Consider the following 21916-nt stretch of genomic DNA (forward strand, 5'->3'; position numbering starts at 1 on the left):
GTCCTGAGGGGTGTTCTCTGAGCCTTCTTCGTGCATGACCCTTGGAATGTTCAATGAAATCTGTCTGTGTTTTCTTATATGGCGTTTTCAGTGTTGTGAAGCCTTACTGAAAGAACTCACACGTTTTTTTTTTTAATCATAAAAGTGTAGGCTTGACTTTGGTTTGGAGGGAACTGAAAGCTCTCACTGATTTTAACTCAAAAACCATCAAGAAGTCTGTCAGCCTCTGTTTCTCTGTATCAGTGCTTTTCATAGATGTGCTCTTTATTAACCACAACGGGGATGCTGTATCTTGGGAAAAGTATTGACTCTCGTTCTAAATACAGTGAACACCCATCACTAATTTGTTCATTCTTTCCCTCCCCTTCCAGGGACTTGCAGGCATCTATTAAAGATAAAATAAATTCACACCAAAAAATAGAAATCTAAAATTAAATATTTAATTAGAACTCTGATTTGCTTTAAAGATAGGTGGCATTGCACAGGCTATATTACACTCTCTGTATAATTTTTTTTTTGACAAAAAAAGATAACTGTTCATTTTAACAGGTCACTTTAATATTAATACATGTGTAATAGGATTGGAACTGAACGTCAGCTAGAGATGGTACATTGTACATTATTGGGAAAATTACAGTTTTGTATTGTAAAAACATTTATTTTTTTTAACAATTTACCTACATTAATCAAAAAATTACAGCATATTTAATAATTTTACAAATTCTTCATAAAAAATATATCTCTGTACAAAAAGGTCGTTTGCACCTACTTCATGTCAGCAGCATGTGGCGAGGTGGCGAGACGGGTGGCTGATGGCGATGGTTTCCTGATCGTAATGCCAGCGTTCTTTCCCCTTTTTTATAATAGCTTTTTTTTTTTTTTTTTTTTGTGGTTGTTTACAAAATATTTTACAGAAGAAAAAAATTATTGCAGCTAGCCTGAAGAAAGGCAAGATGTGTGGGACAAGCAGCAGTTTGAACAGCTTTGAAGCACAGGACCTGTCCGGGGCTCCCGCCCTCCTCGGCCTCTGGCTGCTCCCGGAAACAATCCTGCAGCCGGACCAGAGGGCGCACGTGCCGACGGCTTGGACCGGACCTCCAGCACCTCGCGGGAATCTGATCAACACTGCACACAGCCTGGGGAGAAACTGGGCAGGACTCTCGCACAGGAATTTCATGGGGCACTTTTTTTAACAACATGCTCCAAACGGGCACCTGAGGACACTCTGAGTGTGCACACAAAGGAGAATCACGTCTGATCTGATATGTGGTTTCCTGTATGTAGGTATGTCCTGTCGTGTCAGGGTTTCGTAACGTCATTGACCAGCAAGCAGGTCAGGGATGTGGAGAGAGACACTGATTCAGACTCTGAAGTCAGCATTTTGCACCTAGTTTGAATGACTCAAACTGCATATGTACACGCTATTATATTTATCTATATGTATGTATATATATACACCTCATATGTATAGTAACCCTGTTCTCCCCTGCACACAAAGACGCGACGGCTTCCTCCTGTCTTCTCTTTACTTCAGCTCCCTGGGTGTGCGAGGAGCCTGCCTCTGACTGACCTCATCTGGCCTAAGGAGAAGAAGCCGGAAGGACTCCAGGCTGCAAAGCCCGCTTGGTCCCATTGCCAGGTTGGCCAGGGCGAACCCTGGAGCTCCATGCTGCGGGTGGGAGAGGCCGGGAGAGGCGGGGCCACAGCTTGGCCACGCCTCCCGACAGCTGTGCCCTTCAAACAGGCAGCAGGACCGTGAGTGCCCCATGGGTAAGAGCAACTGAAATGTTCAGATTGAAACTTTTGAAAGAATGAGCTATTATCCTGACATCTGTGTTTTTCATTGTTCACTTTTCAAGCCCTGCATCGAAACATGTAACAAACACATACATCAGTCTTAAAGCTACATGTCAACATGTCCTCAAGAACCAAGTCTCTACTGATGCTGCCAAGGATGGACAAAGGGGACCTTCTCAGTAAGTGGAATGCATACTTAAAACTCAGATAATAACATACGCCTTGCCTTTTCAAAGCAAAAAAAAAAATTTTTTTAATCAAACAACTGTAAGTAAAAATAAACATGATCTCTGAGTTTTTTATGTAAACATCCTCACGGCCGCATTTTCTGCTTCCTGTCCGGGTTTTTACTGCCTGGGGAGTCACACCTACTTTATTTATACTGTGATTCATAATTTACCTGTGAAGACAAAAAATCACCAAGGTTTTCTTTCCATATGGGATTATATAGCATAAAACAGAAGAAATCTATAATAGTAATATTTGTGTCATCAGGAAAGAAGAGTGGGTGTGACTTTTCCTTGCCTCTAAAGGAACACTTACTATTTTGATCATCCTGAAACTTTTCCACTGCGTCCCAGGAACACACAGTCCTTTAACAGAAAATGAGAGGGATGGCAGCGAAAGAAAGAAATCACAGCAGAGGATGGACAGGAAGACTGTGTGGTGAACCCAAACCCACAGGCAGGTCAGGAGCGACCTAAAATAAATTACTATTCACATCTGTACACTGCACTTGGAAAGTGCTGCAGACCTCCTGCTATGAAGTAGTGGAATATCTATGATCATGGGATGGGGACAAGACTAAAGAAAGGATGTGGGAAATAAAAGGCCTCTGTTCTTTCTCAATGAATTCAACACAGCTGTGAAGCTAAAAGAAAGCAGTAATAAAATAAATCTCTTTGATATTATTTTTCGTTTTAAAACCTGTGCCATATCTGGGGATTTTTTTTCTTTTTTCTCACACGCTAACTAAACTGAAGCTGGAATGCTTAGCTTGACAGTATGGCAGGATGCTTATATACAATGGATAGTGTGTAGAAACCCCATGTAAATAGTTTATTTTTTATCAGAATCTTAGTCATTCATAACACAGTAGTGCAAAAAATTGTGCATCAAAAATTCTGCGAGAGAACAGCTGACTGGGAAATTTGCAGATGGCCCTGGGGTGGCCCCGAGGTGAGCTGCGGGGCCCTCGAAGCTTGCCGGTCTCGGGGAGGACGGCGCAAAGCGTCTGCAGGTGTGTGCGGCTGCCGGAAAGGTGTCTTCTTCAGGAGGGCTTTTTTTTTCTTTTTCCAGAATATTCATGGGGATTAAAAAAAAACAAAACAATGAACCCATACTGCGGTGCTACCACGTGTGGCCCAGAGGCCGACCGGCCGAGGCTGCGCTGAGAGGCAGCTGGGCCACAGCAGGCGGGCAGGGCTGCTGGGCAAGGCCACGCGTCCCGGGGCCGCGCCCTCCTCCGCGCCCCGGGGCCGCGGCAGGGCGGCGGCGGGTCCGCTCCCGGGACGAGGGTCTGCCTGTGGCCCGCGTCCCCCGCGTGGCCGGGAGGGGCCGGGCCGGAGGGGAGGGTTTGTGGCACCTGTGGTCCCTGCTGTCCGTCGTCGGAGGTATGGCTATGAGGCGGCCGCCCACGGGCTACACCACGGTGCACACCGTGTTCAGAGTCGTGTCAAAGCGCACGGCCTTGGCCTCGGTGGGCTTTAAGTTCGTGTCGTACATGGGGTTCTCAAAGGAGGCCTGCCCGTTGCTGTTCTCGTGGCCGGCGTAGCCGTTGTACTGGACCTTGGGTCTCGTCCTGGGGCGGGAGACAAGAGGGGGACAGGCCGTCAGGACCGCAGGGCCAGGGCGTGGGGAGAGACGCAGCGTCTGTAAACCGACGGCGGGGCGACGGTACCTGTGTTTGTAGAGGTAAAATGCAAACCCTGATAAGATGAGTGCGAAGAACGGAACTAGAATGGCAGCCGCCACAGAGCCACTGCTGGTGCCGTGGTACTGACCGGAGGAGTCCTGGTCGGAGCTCACGGGGTCTGGAAAAGAAAGGGAGCGTTAAGCTGCAGTCAGCGTCCTCCTGCTCACACAGAGACAGAGCTACAGTGGGCTTTATAAACAAAGGCAGACTCCCCAAGAAGCAGAAAGTGTTCCCACTCCGTTGGAAAGCAGCTGACACTGTTTTCAAAGATTTTAATATCCATCTTAAGGATTAACAGAAAAGGCTGGTGGTTCCTCACTGACCGTCAACACTGAGAGTGTCGTGTTTCCAGTGTGAGAACTGCAAAGTGGGCGGTGGTCATACTGGCTTTTGCTCATGGCTGTAGAGACTCACATTTGTGTAAAGTCTAACTGAAGCATCTATAGGGCTGTACCTGTCTATAAATGTGGGTAGCATGTGCTGTTTGCTCCTGCCCCAGGACAAGTCACTGAAATGACACAAGAAGTCCAGGTCTCTATAGAAGTAGAATCGCCTTCATGTCTGACTGTTTGTGACCCCATGGACTGTAGCCCACCAGGCTCCTCTATCCATGGAATTCTACAGACCAGAATACTGCAGTGGGTAGCCGTTCCCTTCTCCAGGGAAGCTTCCCAAATCAGGGATTGAACCCAGGTCTCTCACACTGCAGATGGATTCTTTACCATCTGAGCCACCATGGAGACCCATCACATGTGAATATTTTGGTGCAATCTACCTTTATTGGCATAGATTTCAAAATTCATTATGAATTTAGAAATCATCAAAGAATGCATGTCAATTTTATAAAGCAAGTTTCTATAAAATGAGTTCGGTCCATTAGAAGGGAAGGCAAGGATACACATCTCAGACACCAGGCAGGCGATATGATCATTAGCTTATGTATCTCCAAAGTGGACAGTTCTGCACAGCACTGCTGCTGCTGCTGCTGCTAAGTCGCATCAGTTGTGTCCTGTCTGACTCTGTGCGACCCCATAGACGGCAGCCCACCAGGCTCCCCCGTCCCCGGGATTCTCCAGGCAAGAATACTGGAGTGGGTTGCCATTTCCTCCTCCAATGCATGAAAGTGAAAAGTGAAAGTGAAGTTGCTCATTCGTTCCAACTCAGAGCGACCCCATGGACTGCAGCCCACCAGGCTCCTCCATCCACGGGATTTTCCAGGCAAGAGTACTGGAGTGGGGTGCCACTGCCTTCTCCCGCACAGAACTGAGGAAGAAGCAAACACTAAAAGTTCAGATCAGAGAACATTTATCAAGGGATTATTGCCTAGTAAGTTTATTCTTGAGGAATTTACTTACAAAACACAATTTTGAAATGTATTTGACTTAATTGCATGGAACCACTCAATGCATGTGTGTAGTTAATTATGACTGGGGTCATCTGAATATAGCAGAACTGTAAAATGAAGCTGACCTCATTTCAAAGTATATTTCCAGAACTTATGGGATGTTTTCTGTTCCTTTTTTTTTTTTTTACAAGACACAAATACAAAGAAGTAATCAAATATTTAAAATAATTAAATAGCCTTTTAAAGAACTGTTCATAAAAATTTAAAAATAATATTAATTGTCATCTCCTTCAGTAGATGGGCTTCCCAAGGTGGCACTAGTGGTAAAGAATCCTCCTGCCAATGCAGGAGATGTAGGTTCGATCCCTGGGTCGGGAAGATCCCCTAGAAGAGGGCATAACAACCCACGCCAGTATTCTTGCCTGGAGAATCCAATGGACAGAGCAGCCTGGTGGGCTATACAATCCATGGGGTCGCAAAGAGTTGGACTCGACTGAGCGACCGAACACACACACACACCTTCAGTAGATGCAAGATTATGCTACTCCCTACCACCTCCAGTTCTTATGTAAACATATTTTATGCTGGATGTTGGCACCTTGTAAATCAACCATATCTTTTTGTGATCCTCCTGTATCAGCATGTATGATTCAGATTTAATTTTTCATTTTCTGGTGCATTCACCAGCTGCTATGCACAGGGGAGCCAGATATTTGTTCTCCTAAATCTCAGCACCCAGGTGATGGACTTGTGAGCAAAGCCAACAGGGTGCTCCCTCCCTGGGCACGGGCTTAGCATGAGTGATGCAGAGACTTGGGGCTGTGGTGTGGCTAGAGCCCTGGGGACAGCATCAAGAGCTTCCTGGGGGTGGTGGTGGTTCCAGCTACAGCAGTGCAGGCCTCTCCATTTTGGATGCCGGGTGCAGAAGTGACCCCAGCCCCCAGGGGTGGTGCTGTCCAGCCAGGAGAACCCAGTACTGCTCAAAGAGCCTCAGCTTCAGAGATTTGTTGTGAGAAAGAAATGGCAGGACATGTCAGTTACTTAGAACTTTAGCTGCACAGTTTCCCCAGGACCCACATTTACTAGAAAATTGGTGGCATGACGCCCGAGTAGTTGTCTGGCCAGCTTTCCTCTTAAATCCCCAGTTCCTACAGTAGAACCTCGAACATAACAGTTGCTCAGTACATATTTGAGAAATGAAAAAAATGGTGCTGTCTTTGTAGTGGTTCAGTATCTGCTGGTTTCCATTAAGTTACCGTGGCTCATTCTCCAGGTGTTTATAATTCTGTGCATCTCTGCTCATCCTGATAAATTTGTAGTCTGCTTAAATTAACCAAAGCCACTTTCTGTTATCTGTGAGCAAGACTATATATTTTTGGCCATAACAGATCTCAGGTTTCCAATTAATAAAATCCTGGATAATGGACCTGCCACCGGAGACCTCACATCATGACAAAGGGCAACATGAAAGGTCTTTTTGAATTAAACTCCTGACTTGACTCTGAAATTATTATGCTGTCTGGAGCTCCTAGTTAATTTCAGTTATTTACCCGTGTTTTAATAATTTAAAGGGTAATACATGTACATGATATTAATTAAAGTGGCATAAGCAGATACAGAAATAAATATGAAGATGATGGACATAAAGGGTCATGCCTTGCCCTTTGCACGAGTTTTCCTCTATATGATTAACAAGGTCTTCGGTTTTGATTTTGTTTGTGCTTTAGCGTCCTTCACATAATGTACTAGTATAGAGTGTGTGTGTGTGTGTGTATATTTTGTATTTATTTATTTGGCTGCACCAGGTCTTAGTTGCGACATGCGGGATCTAGTTCCCTGATGAGGAATGGAACCAGGGCCCCCAGCATTGGGTGGGCAGTGTCTTAGCTGCTGGGCCACCAGGAAAGTCCCCAGTGTACTATTAATATTTGTGACTGTTTCTTTGTTCCTACTTTCCTAAAATATGGGGATACTATTTACATTTTTAAAAATGTGCCTTTTTATTTTTTTATATATTTATTTTTTTTTGTCATACATTGATATGAATCAGCCATAGATTTACATGTATTCCCCATCCCGATCCCCCCTCCCACCTCCCTCTCCACCCGATTCCTCTGGGTCTTCCCAGTGCACCAGGCCCGAGCACTTGTCTCATGCATCCCACCTGGGCTGGTGATCTGTTTCACCATAAATAGTATACATGCTGTTCTTTTGAAATATCCCACCCTCACATTCTCCCACAGAGTTCAAAAGTCTGTTCTGTATTTCTGTGTCTCTTTTTCCGTTTTGCATATAGGGTTATCGTTACCATCTTTCTAAATTCCATATATATGTGTTAGTATGCTGTAATGTTCTTTATCTTTCTGGCTTACTTCACTCTGTATAAGGGGTTCCAGTTTCATCCATCTCATTAGGACTGGTTCAAATGAATTCTTTTTAATGGCTGAGTAATATTCCATGGTGTATATGTACCACAGCTTCCTTATCCATTCATCTGCTGATGGGCATCTAGGTTGCTTCCATGTCCTGGCTATTATAAACAGTGCTGCGATGAACATTGGGGTGCACGTGTCTCTTTCAGATCTGGTTTCCTCAGTGTGTATGCCCAGAAGTGGGATTGCTGGGTCATATGGCAGTTCTATTTCCAGTTTTTTAAGAAATCTCCACACTGTTCTCCATAGTGGCTGTACTAGTTTGCATTCCCACGAACAGTGTAAAAGGGTTCCCTTTTCTCCACACTCTCTCCAGCATTTATTGCTTGTAGACTTTTGGATAGCAGCCATCCTGACTGGCGTGTAATGGTACCTCATTGTGGTTTTGATTTGCATTTCTCTAATAATGAGTGATGTTGAGCATCTTTTCATGTGTTTGTTAGCCATCTGTATGTCTTCTTTGGAGAAATGTCTGTTTAGTTCTTTGGCCCATTTTTTGATTGGGTCATTTATTTTTCTGGAATTGAGCTGCAGGAGTTGCTTGTATATTTTTGAGATTAATCCTTTGTCTGTTGCTTCATTTGCTATTATTTTCTCCCATTCTGAAGGCTGTCTTTTCACCTTGCTTATAGTTTCCTTTGTATTGCAAAAGCCTTTAAGTTTCATTAGGTCCCATTTGTTTAGTTTTGCTTTTATTTCCAATATTCTGGGAGGTGGGTCAGAGAGGATCTTGCTGTGATTTATGTCGGAGAGTGTTTTGCCTATGTTCTCCTCTAGGAGTTTTATAGTTTCTGGTCTTACATTTAGATCTTTAATCCATTTTGAGTTTATTTTTGTGTATGGTGTTAGAAAATGTTCTAGTTTCATTCTTTTACAAGTGGTTGACCAGTTATCCCAGCACCACTTGTTAAAGAGGTTGTCTTTTTTTCCATTGTATATCCTTGCCTCCTTTGTCAAAGATAAGGTGTCCATAGGTCCGTGGATTTATCTCTGGGCTTTCTATTCTGTTCCATTGATCTTCCAAACTCATTCTATGAGGCCACCATCACCCTAATTCCAAAACCAGACAAAGATGCCACAAAAAAAGAAAACTACAGGCCAATATCACTAATGAACATAGATGCAAAAATCCTAACAAAATTCTAGCAAACAGAATCCAACAACATATTAAAAAAATCATACACCATGACCAAGTGGGCTTTATCCCAGGAATGCAAGGATTCTTTAATATCCGCAAATCAATCAATGTAATACACCACATTAACAAATTGAAAGATAAAAATCATATGATTATCTCAATAGATGCAGAGAAAGCCTTTGACAAAATTCAACACTCATTTATGATTAAAACTCTCCAAAAAGCAGGAATAGAAGGAACATACCTCAACATAATAAAAGCTATATATGACAAACCCACAGCAAGCATCACCCTCAATGGTGAAAAATTGAAAGCATTTCCCCTGAAATCAGGAACAAGACAAGGGTGCCCACTCTCACCACTACTATTCAACATAGTGTTGGAAGTTTTGGCCACAGCAATCAGAGCAGAAAAAGAAGTAAAAGGAATCCAGATAGGAAAAGAAGAAGTGAAACTCTCACTGTTTGCAGATGACATGATCCTCTACATAGAAAACCCTAAAGACTCTACCAGAAAATTACTAGAGCTAATCAATGAATATAGTAAAGTTGCAGGATATAAAATTAACACACAGAAATCCCTTGCATTCCTATATACTAACAATGAAAAAACAGAAAGAGAAATTAAAGAAACAATACCATTCACCATTGCAACAAAAAGAATAAAATACTTAGGAGTATATCTACCTAAAGAAACAAAAGACCTATACATAGAAAACTATAAAACACTGATGAAAGAAATCAAAGAGGACACAAACAGATGGAGAAACATACCGTGTTCATGGATTGGAAGAATCAATATTGTCAAAATGGCTATTCTACCTAAAGCAATCTATAGATTCAATGCAATCCCTATCAAGTTACCAACGGTATTTTTCACAGAACTAGACCAAAGAATTTCACAATTTGTATGGAAATACAAAAAACCTCGAATAGCCAAAGTAATCTTGAGAAAGAAGAATGGAACTGGAGGAATCAACCTGCCTGACTTCAGACTCTACTACAAAGCCACAGTCAACAAGACAGTATGGTACTGGCACAAAGACAGAAATATAGATCAATGGAACAGAATAGAAAGCCCAGAGATAAATCCACGGACCTATGGACACCTTATCTTTGACAAAAATGTGCCTTTTTAAACTTAACCATATATTTGTGAAGTTCTTCCATCTGCACATGTGAATGTAATTGTTTTCAGGTGTGCCATATTCTATTAATTGGCTAAAGCAGAATTTATTTAGCCAATCTGCCGTTGAAAAACATTTGGGCCGTTTCTAGTAGTTCTCTGTGATGCCACCATGAAATCCTCTTTCTACAGAGATGCATCAGCAGGAGGCTGAATATACAGGATAGATTCTAAGAAGTGGAAGCACCACCTAACAGAACGTGTACCTCGTAGCGTTGCTCAGTCTTACCTAGTCTCTCTACAAAGTGGCTTCCCAATTTCCTCCCAGCCCATCTCAGAAGGGACCTGCACACTGTGTCCCATCTCCCCCCGCCCGCACCCCACCTCTGTCCTTGCCTCTCGCTGCCCCCCTTCTGCACATTATCACCACTGCTGCTGCCCTAGGACATCAGACGCAGCGTGCAGCTATTTTCTCAGTTGTGCTTCTTAAGAATGAAGGTGGGTGTCTTTTCACGTTATAGGCTGGAGCACTACTGGAAGAAATGCACATACTATAGAATTCACCCTTTTAATGCAAGGGTGCAAGGACTCACCCTTTTAATTTCAGGGTTTTCTTTTTTACTAGTAAAAATGTGGGGTTTGATGCTGCAGTGATTGCCACAACCTATGTGAGAACACTGCTTTTGCCCCTAAAATTGGCCCCTCAGCAGTCCCTCCTCCTCCTCCTTCTGCCAGGCTCCAGCTTTCGGCAACCACTGCTGTACTCTCTGTCTGTATAGATTCGGCCACTCTGGATACTGCATATAAATACAAGAACTCAGTATGTGTTTTTTGGTGAGTGGCTTCTTGTATTTCGCATGACGTTTTCAAGATAACATCCACTGTGTGCATGCGCCACATGCTGATGGACACTTGGATTGTTTCCACATTTGGACAACTGGGAAATACGCTGGTATAAACATTCATGTATGGGTTTATGTGTGAACATGTGTCTCCTAGTTCTCTTGTCATATGTGTTGGAGTGGAAATGCTGACCCCTGTGGTAGCCCCATGTTTCAGCTACCCGATGAACGACTGCCAGGCAGTTTCCCACAGCAACTGCGCCATCATCACTTTCACATCAGCCTGGTATGAGCCTCCTAATTCCTGCACATCTTGCCTCTACTTGTTTCTTGTCATTATGGTCTGAGCCACCCAAGTGGGTGTGAGGTAGCTTTGGATTTGTGTTTCCCTAATGATTAATGATGTTGAGCATCTTTTCATTTGCTTGTTGGTCATTTTTATCTCTTTGGAGAAATGTGTATTCAAACTGGTTGCCAGTGTTTTAATTAGGTTGTTTGCCTGCTAAACGTGTATTTGAGGAGACCTTATGAATAGCTGAGAAAAGAAGAGAAACTAAAGGCAAAGGAGAAAAGGAAAGATATACCTATTTGAACACAGAGTTCCAAAGAATAGCACAGAGAGATGAGAAAGCCTTCCTAAGCGAACAGTACAAAGAAATAGAGGAAAACAATAGAATGAGAAAGACTTGAGATCTCTTCAAGAAAATTAGAGATACCAAGGGAACACTTCATGCAAAGATGGGCACAATAAAGGACAGAAATGGTATGGACCTAACAAAAGCAGAAGATATTAAGAAGAGGTGGCAAGAATACACAGAAGAACTATACAAAAAAGATCTCTATGACCCAGATAATCATGATGGTGTGATCACTCACCTGGAGCCAGACATCCTAGAATGAGAAGTCAAGTCAGCCTTAGGGAATATCACTATGAACAAAGCTAGTGGAGGTGATGGAATTCTAGTTGAGCTATTTCAAATCCTAAAAGATGATGCTGTGAAAGTGTTGCACTCCATATGCCAGCAAATTTGGAAAAGTCAGCAGTGGCCACAGGACTGGAAAAAGTCATATTTCATTCCGATCACAAAGAAAGGCAATGCCAAAGAATGTTCAAAATACTGCACAAATGCACTCATGTCACGTGCTAGCAAAGTAATGCTCAAAATTCTCCAAGTCAGGCTTCAACAATATGTGAACCATGAAATTCCAGATGTTGAAGCTGGATTTAGAAAAGGCAGAGGAACCAGAGATCAAATTGCCAACATCTGTTGGATCATTGAAAAAGCAAGAGAGTGCAGAAAAACATATACTTCTGCTTTATTGACTACGCCAAAGCCTTTGACTGTGTGGATCACAACTAACTGTGGAAAATGAATACCAGACCATCTGACCTGCCTCCTGAGAAATCTGTATGCAGGTCAAGAAGCAACAGTTAGAACTGGAAATGGAACAACAGACTGGTTCCAAATCAGGAAAGGAGTACATCATGGCTATATTTTGTCACCCTGCTTGTTTAACTTATATGCAGAGTACATCATGAGAAATGCCAGGATGGATGAAGCACAAGCTGGAATCAAGATTGCTAGGGGAAACATCAATAACCTCAGATATGCAGATGACACCACCCTTATGGCAGAAACTGAAGAACTAAAGAGCCTCTTGATGAAAGTAAAAGAGGAGTGTGAAAAAGTTGGCTTAAAACCCAACATTCAGAAAACTAAGATCATGGCATCTGATCCCATCATGGCAAGTAGATGGGGAAACAATGGAAACAGTGAGAGACTTTATTTCTGGGGGACTCCAAAATCTGCAGATGATCACTGCATCTATGAAATTCAAAGACGTTTGCTCCTTGGAAGAAAAGCTATGACCAACCTAGGCAGCATATTAAAAAGCAGAGACATTACTTCACCAACAAAGGTCCATCTAGTCAAAGCTATGATTTTTCCAGTAGTCATGTATGGATGTTAGACTATAAAGAAAGCTGAGCCCTGAAGAATGATGCTTTTGAACTGTGGTGTTGGAGAAGACTCTTGAGAGTCCCTTGGACTGCAAGGAGATCCAACCAGCCCATCCTAAAAGAAATCAGTCCTGAATATTCATTGGAAGGACTGATGTTGAAGCTGAAACTCCAATACTTTGGCCACCTGATGTGAAAAACTAACTCATTAGAAAAGACCCCGATGATGGGAAAAATTGAAAGCAGGAGGAGAAGGGGACGACAGAGGATGAGATAGTTGGATGGCATCACCGACTCGATGGACACGAGTTTGAGCAAACTCTGGGAGTTGGTGATGGACAGGGAAGCCTGGCGTGCTGTGGTTCATGGGTTCGCAAAGAGTCGGACACGACTGAGCAACTGAACTGAAACGTGTACTCCTTAGCCATAGGGTTTATATATTCTGGATACAAGTTCCTGAGTAGATACATGGCTTGTACTCTCTTACATTCTGTAGCAGGGGGGCTTAGATTTTCTTAATATTTATTTTTATTTGGTTGACTGTTCTGCATCTTAGTTGTGGCATGCAGTGTCTAGTTCCCTGACCAGACATCAAACCTGGGCCCCCATTGGAGAATGGAGTCTTAGCCACTGGACCACTAGGGAGGTCCTGGGGGCTTTGATTTTAATGGGGAAACCAATTTATTTTTGTTCCTTACACAATTTTTGCATTAGAGTTGCCTTTCAAACTAACTTGCTTTAGTATCCATTTAAAGATAATCACATTTTTTTCAATTTATCTACTGACTGGAGACAATTAAGAGGTTGTTTATTTTTATCCATAAAAATAGAGTGTAGCCATAACTCTGAAATGAATGGTTGTTGTCGAAGCATTACTTACACATAGACTTTTTCTCATTAGTTGAATGGGACACTTGCTTGTGATTCAAATTATTTTGTAAGCCAAATTGTTTTTCCTGACAATAAGCTCATCATCACGTGAGAAGATCACTTGTTAAAGCAAGCTGTTCTTTTGTTATATTAAAAAGAAATGGGGCAGTGCAAAAAAATTCTCAACAACAAAGTGATGATTCTGGTCAGGCTGACTAGATCAGTAAACTCTGCCATCCACAGAGTATTGTGCACGGCTCGCTGGGGTGTCCTTAGACAGAATTACTAGAGCATGTGCCTTGGAGAAAGGAGGGCAGATAACCACAGGGTTTGGCTCAGAGCAAGAGAAAACTTCACCATCATTAGTGCCGGCCTATTTTCATTATCTCAAAATAATGTGACCCCATTGAAAGCATCATCTCAGCCATGGCTGACATTGTAATTTAAAGCTCTTCTATGTAAAAGTTCTTAATTTGGAAAGGTGGGTTTGGAGTATTTTATAATTAATTATCTCTTTTGGTCAAGTTTTTTTTTTTTTTTAAGCATGATATTATACAGTTTGATATATATTTCCTTTGGAATCCCTCAGGATATTGATAAAGGTTTTATGAAATCAGTACATCAGTGACAACCATCACCAAATACTACACTCCTGTTCCTCTGAAAGACTGCTTGGCATCAAATTCTACACAGCGGTACTCCTCTGTGTACAATTAATATGTTAGGAGCATTCTGTAAGTAAAGTAGAAAGTAGCTGATACTATTCATGAGAAACATGGCACTCATTTCATTATAAAAATTGCACCTTCTCATCTGTGTTAGTAGCAACATGAGTAAAGATATGTGCGAGAAGAGCTTTAGCACAAAGCAGACCCTCATATTGACTCTCAATCTTCCCAGCAACTGGGAACTGACTCTCCACTGAGATTTCAGATGACAAAATAGGCTTGAGAATGTTGTAATTCCTCCTGGATCACAAAACTAGCAAGTGGATGAGGTAAGCTTCACATTTAGTGGTTTTTTTCCATACATTTTTCTTGTCTAATTACTAAGATATACATCAAGTACTTGAGAAAGACACAAAGAAGGCAGGCAGGCATATTTGTCCCTTCTGTCTATCTAGAGCAAACTTCTTCATGTATATAAGTCATGAACACCTTTCCACATCAATCTGTAATCTTTGTTCTCTAATGACATATATTGAATTAAACTGTCTTATATTTAATGTAACACATGGCATAAGATTGATGTAAGAAGCAATTCATTTATGATATATGTGTCAGATATTCAAGTTATTTCTAATTTCAACTATTAAGAATAGTTCTATTTTGCATATAGGGTTATCGTTACCATCTTTCTAAATTCCATACATATGCGTTAGTATTTGGTCTTTATCTTTCTGGCTTACTTCACTCTGTATAATGGGCTCCAGTTTCATCCATCTCATTAGAACTGATTCAAATGAATTTTTTTTAATGACTGAGTAATATTCCATGGTGTATATGCACCACAGCTTCCTTATCCATTCGTCTGCTGATGGGCATCTAGGTTGCTTCCGTGTCTTGGCTATTATAAAACCACTACAATATTGTAAAGTAATTAGCCTCCAACTAATAAAAATAAATGGGAAGACCCAGGGGAATCAGGTGGAGAGGGAGGTGGGAAGGGGGATCGGGATGGGGAACACATGTAATTCCATGGCTGATTCATGTCAATGTATGACAAAAACCACTACAATATTGTAAAGTAATTAGCTTCCAACTAATAAAAATAAATGAAAAAAATAAATAGGAAAAAAAATAAATAAATGTAACCAAAAAAAAAAAAATAGTTCTGCTGTACACATACCCGGATATGCAAAAAATCGTCACACATGTCTGATTGAAAATCTTAGCAATAGAATTTTTTATGAAAGATTATTGTTAAATTATACACATCTACTGACATACGCACCAAAAATGAACACCCAAGTGTCTTTTTCTAGTCCACACCAAATCTGACATTCTCATAGCTGAAAATGATCTATCTTTGTTACATAATACATATTTTTCAAGTTAATATCTTTTCATAGTTTATTGGCCATTTTTAATTACTCTTTCTTAATGATATTCTTAGGGCAATATAGTTTGCTTATTCTTTGAATTTCCACTTTGCTTTCTTCCCATATTTCAAAGTATTTCTTTGTATATTACAGATATTAATTCTGTGTCTGGCATATTTATTGCATCTATGCCAGCTGATATTTTCTGTTTTGCTTGATAATGAAAAAGATTTTTTCATCCAGTTGTAAAATACATGTCTCTTCTGTTATTTTTGTTTCCGTTTCTTTCCAGTCACACTTTCTGCCGCATTTAGCTCAGTCACCTGCAGACCAACCTGATATTTGATTTGAAAAATCATGTAAGTGCAGCATACCTTGCCTTTCCAGCTTGAATTTCCCAAAGTCTTTTCCGTGTATGTCACCTTGAAAAGTAAACCCTCCTCTTTCAAGTCCGGATGATACCTGATACATGTGAAAAGGAAGGAAACAACAAGAATTAACCATGACCTCTTCTTTTATCATAATATAAATATTATTTCTCCTATTTAGACATTAATGGTTAATTCTTTTAAACATTTGTCATTCCTTTTGAGATTCCCATTTATAGTTAAAATTGAGAAATAAAGATATGAACTTTCAACTAACAAACTCTCTCATTTTGATCTCCAAAACTAGTAAAATGTACACCTTATTTATATGTTAAGTATCCTTTGTAAGGGGGACACACATATAAATTACCTCAGAGCCTGCATTATGTAAAACTCACTGTGTCACGGCTACTGTCTCCTGTGTATCATGTGAAGCCCTTTACACTCAAGTTTGATGATGAATTGGTGCAGAAGCAATGAGTTAACTTGCAAGACACTATGAAGGGGCATCGGGACTCTCTCAGCGCCTGCAGGGTGGTTACTGTGGCTTTGGGGAAAGTCTGGCCCCAGTGTTAGAGTTGGGTGTGGTCTGCATCTAGGCTCTTCTGTCTGACAGGAGCAGCTTGTCTCTCTGGCCAGTTTCTTTCTGGTCTCAGAGACGGCTTTCTTCCCTCAGATGATGAAGGGGTGTCGCTGCTGCAAGGCCAGGGCGAGGGCCCTGAGTTTTCAAGGTGCATAGAGGACCCAGGGCATCTTGGAAGGGATCTCCGTTGGTGCTCCCAACTCTGCGCAGACATGATGATTAGAAAACGCTCCAGGAAGTACTCACATAACCATCCAGTCCCCAGTTGTCATTCTCAAAGTTGCTGACGAAAATATCCACTGGACCTTTTATCTGAAAAGCTTTCAGAAGTAAGTGGGCCTCCTCCTTTTTGTAAACACCTAGGAAAGGATCATGGGTTATTCTTTTTATTATTATTATTTTTTAAATTTATTTTTATTAGTTTTATATTTATTTTTATTATTTTTAATTTATAAATTAATTTAATTAGTTTTATTAGTTATTTTTATTAGTAATTGGAGGCTAATTACTTTACAATACTGTAGTGGTTTTTGTTCAAAACCACAATGAGGTACCATTACATGCCAGTCAGAATGGCTGCTACACAAAAGTCTAGAAGCAATAAATACTGGAGAGGGTGTGGAGAAAAGGGAACCTCTTACACTGTTCGTGGGAATGCAAACTAGTACAGCCACTATGGAGAACAGTGTGGAGATTCCTTAAAAAACTGGAAATAGAACTGCCATGTGACCCAGCAATCCCACTTCTGGTCATACACACCGAGGAAACCAGATCTGACAGAGACACATGCACCCCAATGTTCATCGCAGCACTGTTTATAATAGCCAGGACATAGAAGCAACCTAGATGCCCATCAGCAGATGGATCATGGGTTATTCTTACATTGCAGAAATGCTTATGGTCAGGAAGGTAGGCACTCGGCCCATTTATGTGGAATATTATATAGAGAGGATAGTGTTTTCAATAACAGTGATTAGTATTTTTATTTTTAAAGTTTAGCTGCAGTCCTCCTTTTTTCCTAAAAATCACCTCTTATTGAAGTCATTGTCTGTCTCGAGTAAGTACTGTCTGCTTCATACGATTCAACATCTTAATGCCACAGGAGGAAAAAAAATTATATACATTCACTTATATTAAGTTTTTTAAATTCATCATTTTTATTCCATTTGTACTCACTTCTGAGGACAGAGGTCTGTATTATAGAGGGGATTAAACTACTGTGTATGAAATAAACAAGCTAGAAGGATATATTGTGTAGCACAGGTAATATACCAGATATTTTACAATAACTTTAAATGGAGAATAATCTATAAAAATATTGAATCACTAAGAAAATGATGTCTTGATAAAAACAGCTATGCTGAACAGACACGCGGAGAGTTTGCACAAAATTCTTACAAAATTTCAGTGTGGGAAAATGTAAATATTTCTAAATCAATTAAAAAAAAGAGAAACTATAAAAAAAGCCCCAAATATAGCTACTTATGTAGATGAACTATGCTCATTAAAATGAAATGAATGGCTTGGTGGACAAAGGTCCTCTGAATGACTGCTGAATGGTTTTGTCCACGGGGTCAGGGTGTGAAGTGGGGGTATGGGGGGATGTGTTTGCAGCTATGGCTAGTTCCCTACCCAGAGGAGGAACCAAATCAGTAAGTAAACAAAGAAACGAACAGATATTAAATAATAATAACCCAAATGCCTTCTGTGCAGAGACAGGTTCAAGGGAAGGTTGCACTGTTTCAGGAACTCCAGCAGTTAATTCCCACTTTCTCTCATTAGAGAAACAGACCTCTAAAAACATTGCAGGAAGACTGTCCACTGGCCAGTCACACAAGAGGAATGGAACCTATGGACAGGAAGGACCCATGGATGGGGAGGACCAGCCCAGGACCTGGGCCACTGTCCATCATCACCATCAGCAGCTCTGTGTTCTTGGCATACAGGTTAACCTCCAAAGCTCTGAACCCCACTTCCACAAACTCTTAGTAGAGATAAGATGTGTGTACTCAGGAGAGTTTTATGGTGATTAAATTCGTCACCCCCAGGACACCAGGTCCTGGCTGGCTTTCCAGGAGCATGACCTGCGCTTCCTCCTGTATGGTCCTTCGCAGTCAGACTGTACACAGTGGGTGGACTTCTGTCTAGCCACTGGGACTCAGTCTGAACAACTCTTGATCCAAACTTTTCTCCAGATACAAACCTAACTGTATCAAAGTCACGCTGGAGAACATTTCCTTTGGGAAAAAAGCCCAAACTCCATGAAGAAAAATATTATCCAAAGGACCTGGGTGAGCCTAAGAAATCTGAATATTTTACAAAGCCTCAGTTACTCTCAGTTTATTCTGATCCAGGACTAGATTTGAGCACCTGGTCTATCTCATTTATACATTCACAGGGTCAACATGCAAAGCAATTTTGGGGATCCTAGATCATGAATTCATAAATAAGAACCTGTTAAAAATCTGTGAGTATGGATTATTTTTCTTTTCTTAAATCCAGAGTGTGTGCACTGTTTTTAGGTGTTTTCCCAGGGCTTCCCTGGTGGCTCAGATGGTAAAGAATCTGCCTGCAATGCAGGAGACCTAGGTTTGATCCCTGGGCTGGGAAGATCCCCTGGAGGAGGGCACGGCAACCCACTCCAGTGTTCTTGCCTGAAGAATCCCCATGGACAGAGGAGCCTGGTGGGCCAAGGTCCATGGGGTCACAGAGTCGGACACAACTGAGTGACCGAGCACACACAGCAACAGCCAGGGAAGCAGGGAAGTGAGGCGTGAGGGGTGGGAGGGGTCCTGAGCGGCTCTCATCCTTTGTGGAGGCGAACCACGTGTCTGTCTAGTCCTCAGGGACGTGTGGGGGCCCCTCGGGGGCCCTTATGTTCAGAACCAGGGCTGGGACTTGTGGACAACTCAGTCTGAACCCTTTGGAAGTCAGTCTACAAAAAAGGATACATTGTTATAAGTGAGATAATTTGGAAAAAAAAAAAAAGGTAGTAGATTCAGTCTCAAGGTGATTCTGTGTCCTGTGGGTTGATGGTATCAACCCACATGGGCTGGAGATTCTAATCACTTAGATTCTGACTGCAGAGCTCAAATCCTACTCCTGCCCTGTCACTTAGGAAGGCTGCTTAGTTTTCCTGGGTATCTCTTTTTTTTTAAACCAGTTAAAAAAATAAAAAGTGTTTAATAATAATAGTTAAATCACAAGATTGATGCAAGAAGGAAATGAACAATATATATATGTATATATATATATGTGTGTGTATATATATATATAAAGCACCTAAAAGTGTCTCTTGCTTAAAAATAAACCAGAGTTGGTTCTTTTCTTTCAATTGTTTTTTTAAACTGAGACACATCAATAAAAGCTCACCAGGAGCAAACAAGTTTTAAAGAATGACAGCAAGGGCATATCAAAACTGAATTTTGAAGATGTGACTATCTAGGCATAAATCTTACAGATATCTTTGATGTAACATGATCTGTGTGTAATCTGGAGCAGATTAATTTGCTTTTCTGTACTGGTTTTGTAACCTTTAATGTGAGGAGATAGATCCATCTGCCCCCGTCCCTGCGATGACCTAGTGAGAGGCTTCGGGTGCAAAGCCCTGGTGACATCAGCCACACTTGGCCCGTGTTGTTGCCCGCTCAGCCAAAAGACTGATGGAGAGTCTGGTGAGGGAGCCCCCTGGGTGCCTACCTGTCAACTTCAGCTCCCCCTGGGAGGCTTCAGTGAACGTCGCATTCACTTTGCTGCTAGTTGCATTGAACCAGTCGACAGTTAGGGTCGCAGGCTGTCTTTTCCCTAAATATTCGTAATATCCCTTCCACACCGAATGGATGAAAAACACATCTGAAGGAACTGTGGGGGGAAAAACAAACAAATGTTAGCACCCACAGAACAATTACACTTAGATGTTTTAACACACAGAAGGCATAGCATTGCTCATTAAGACGGCACGACAGTGACGATGGTGATGACAAAGACCTGTCTCCGTGTCTCCTTACAGCAGGTTCCTAAGAGTCAGGTGAGCCGGGCCGGGAGCAGGCAGCTTACTGTGATGTGCAGACAGTCATCTGTCACTGGGCTGGACGCCAGCGCACCTGTGTTACCAGATCCACCAGGGCCAGCGTGTGCAGTGAACTGGGACTGCGGACACTAGGTAAGGTCTCATCAGTCAGGCTGACCCGGAAATCACCACTGCTGTGTCACTGACCATCCGAGTCCACTTGCAGTGGGAAAGCCTGCATTTCACAGCACCGCTCTGACTGCACAGACCCGGCTTATGGAAACAAAGATGCTCTATTTCCCAAGATCTTTATTTTGTAAGTAAAGACAATCTCCCATCTAGCTCTTCTGCTCTACTCCAATCCCCCAATAAGAAATAGTCCAGAATTGGTAAGAAAGCTAGACTAAATGATGTCAAAAACAAAAGGCAAACTGTCTTCTTAAAATATTACAATTCATCTGGGACGGGAATTCTTACAAAGATTATTGAGCTATTTTCTCTTTCCACTGGTTACAAAAAAATTATAACTTTTCACATTTCTGCTTTTTACAATATTGCTGTAACATTTTACAGGGGAATTGATGTAAATCTACATCAGTGAATCCACTAAATTTCTCTCTGCTCTGTCTCATGATATGTGTAAAATGTTTATTTGGACGAGATCCACCGTGAGTGGGGCTGGTCAGGAGGCACTTTTGGACTTCCCAGGTACAAAGAAAGGTGCTTGTCTCCCTGAGTGTGTTTCAGCAAACGCACTTATGGCCACAGTGTGAGGAGGACGGGGCACGGGGTCCCTGGTGCTCTTTTCTTTTCAGCTCCACTGGACGTTTGCCTGACTCCCCAGACAGGCTGACCCAGTAAGACATCTCCCGACAAGAGAACAATGTCAGCACTTGCGAGGGCTTTGATGGACCCACCTTCCTAATAGTAATAATTTTAAAACTCAAGTTTGAAGCGGAGACTTGACGCAGCCTCTGACACAGCTGCTGATCGCTCAGGCCGCTGAGCAGGCCCGTCGTCCGCAGTGTCACCGAGGCCCACTTCTCATCAGCAAGCCCGAGACGCCTCGTCTTCCTTTTCTAAAATAAACAGCCTTTTAAACAGCATCCAGATCTCTTTCCCTAGTCAGAGGGGACACACCCAGCGGAAGCTGTGAATGCCGAGGTCCTCTCGTTGGCAGGTCAGGTGGGCCAGCCGGGCCGGGCAGCAGGAGAAGCAGCAGGTCGGCGGGGCAGCTCGACCGTGCTCAGCTGCGACCACTGGGGACATGGGGGATCCTTTTGGGCCCTTGTCCTCTGACCTGTTGCTGGTGGTTTGCAGTGTAATGTAACCACCACAGGGGAGGTGCTAGACTGTGTGCCTATACAAAGAGGCCCGTTTCTTCAGCGCTTCCCTTCAGAGAGGATAGGGTACACTGAGGTAGAGTCTGCAGCGCTATAGCTGACTCATACTGATGTTTGGTAGAAACCAATGCAATATTGTGAAGCAATT

General features: G+C 42.2%; 1 protein-coding gene across 1 annotated transcript in view; it reads right to left on the reverse strand.

Annotated features, from left to right (window-relative positions):
• Positions 1-418: 418 nt before the first annotated feature.
• CSMD1 (CUB and Sushi multiple domains 1) overlaps positions 419-21916 on the reverse strand; it is a 2005298-nt gene continuing 1983800 nt past the window's right edge. The window contains exons 66-70 of the mRNA XM_043454305.1: positions 20116-20277; positions 16663-16775; positions 15840-15927; positions 3698-3830; positions 419-3598 (exon numbers count right to left, since the gene is read on the reverse strand). Of these exons, the coding sequence (XP_043310240.1) occupies positions 3439-3598; positions 3698-3830; positions 15840-15927; positions 16663-16775; positions 20116-20277 (656 nt within the window). The 3' untranslated portion in view covers positions 419-3438. The remainder of the gene's footprint in view (positions 3599-3697; positions 3831-15839; positions 15928-16662; positions 16776-20115; positions 20278-21916) is intronic.

The sequence above is a fragment of the Cervus canadensis genome, chromosome 31 (genome assembly GCF_019320065.1).
Source record: "Cervus canadensis isolate Bull #8, Minnesota chromosome 31, ASM1932006v1, whole genome shotgun sequence".
Taxonomy (NCBI): Eukaryota; Metazoa; Chordata; class Mammalia; order Artiodactyla; family Cervidae; genus Cervus; species Cervus canadensis.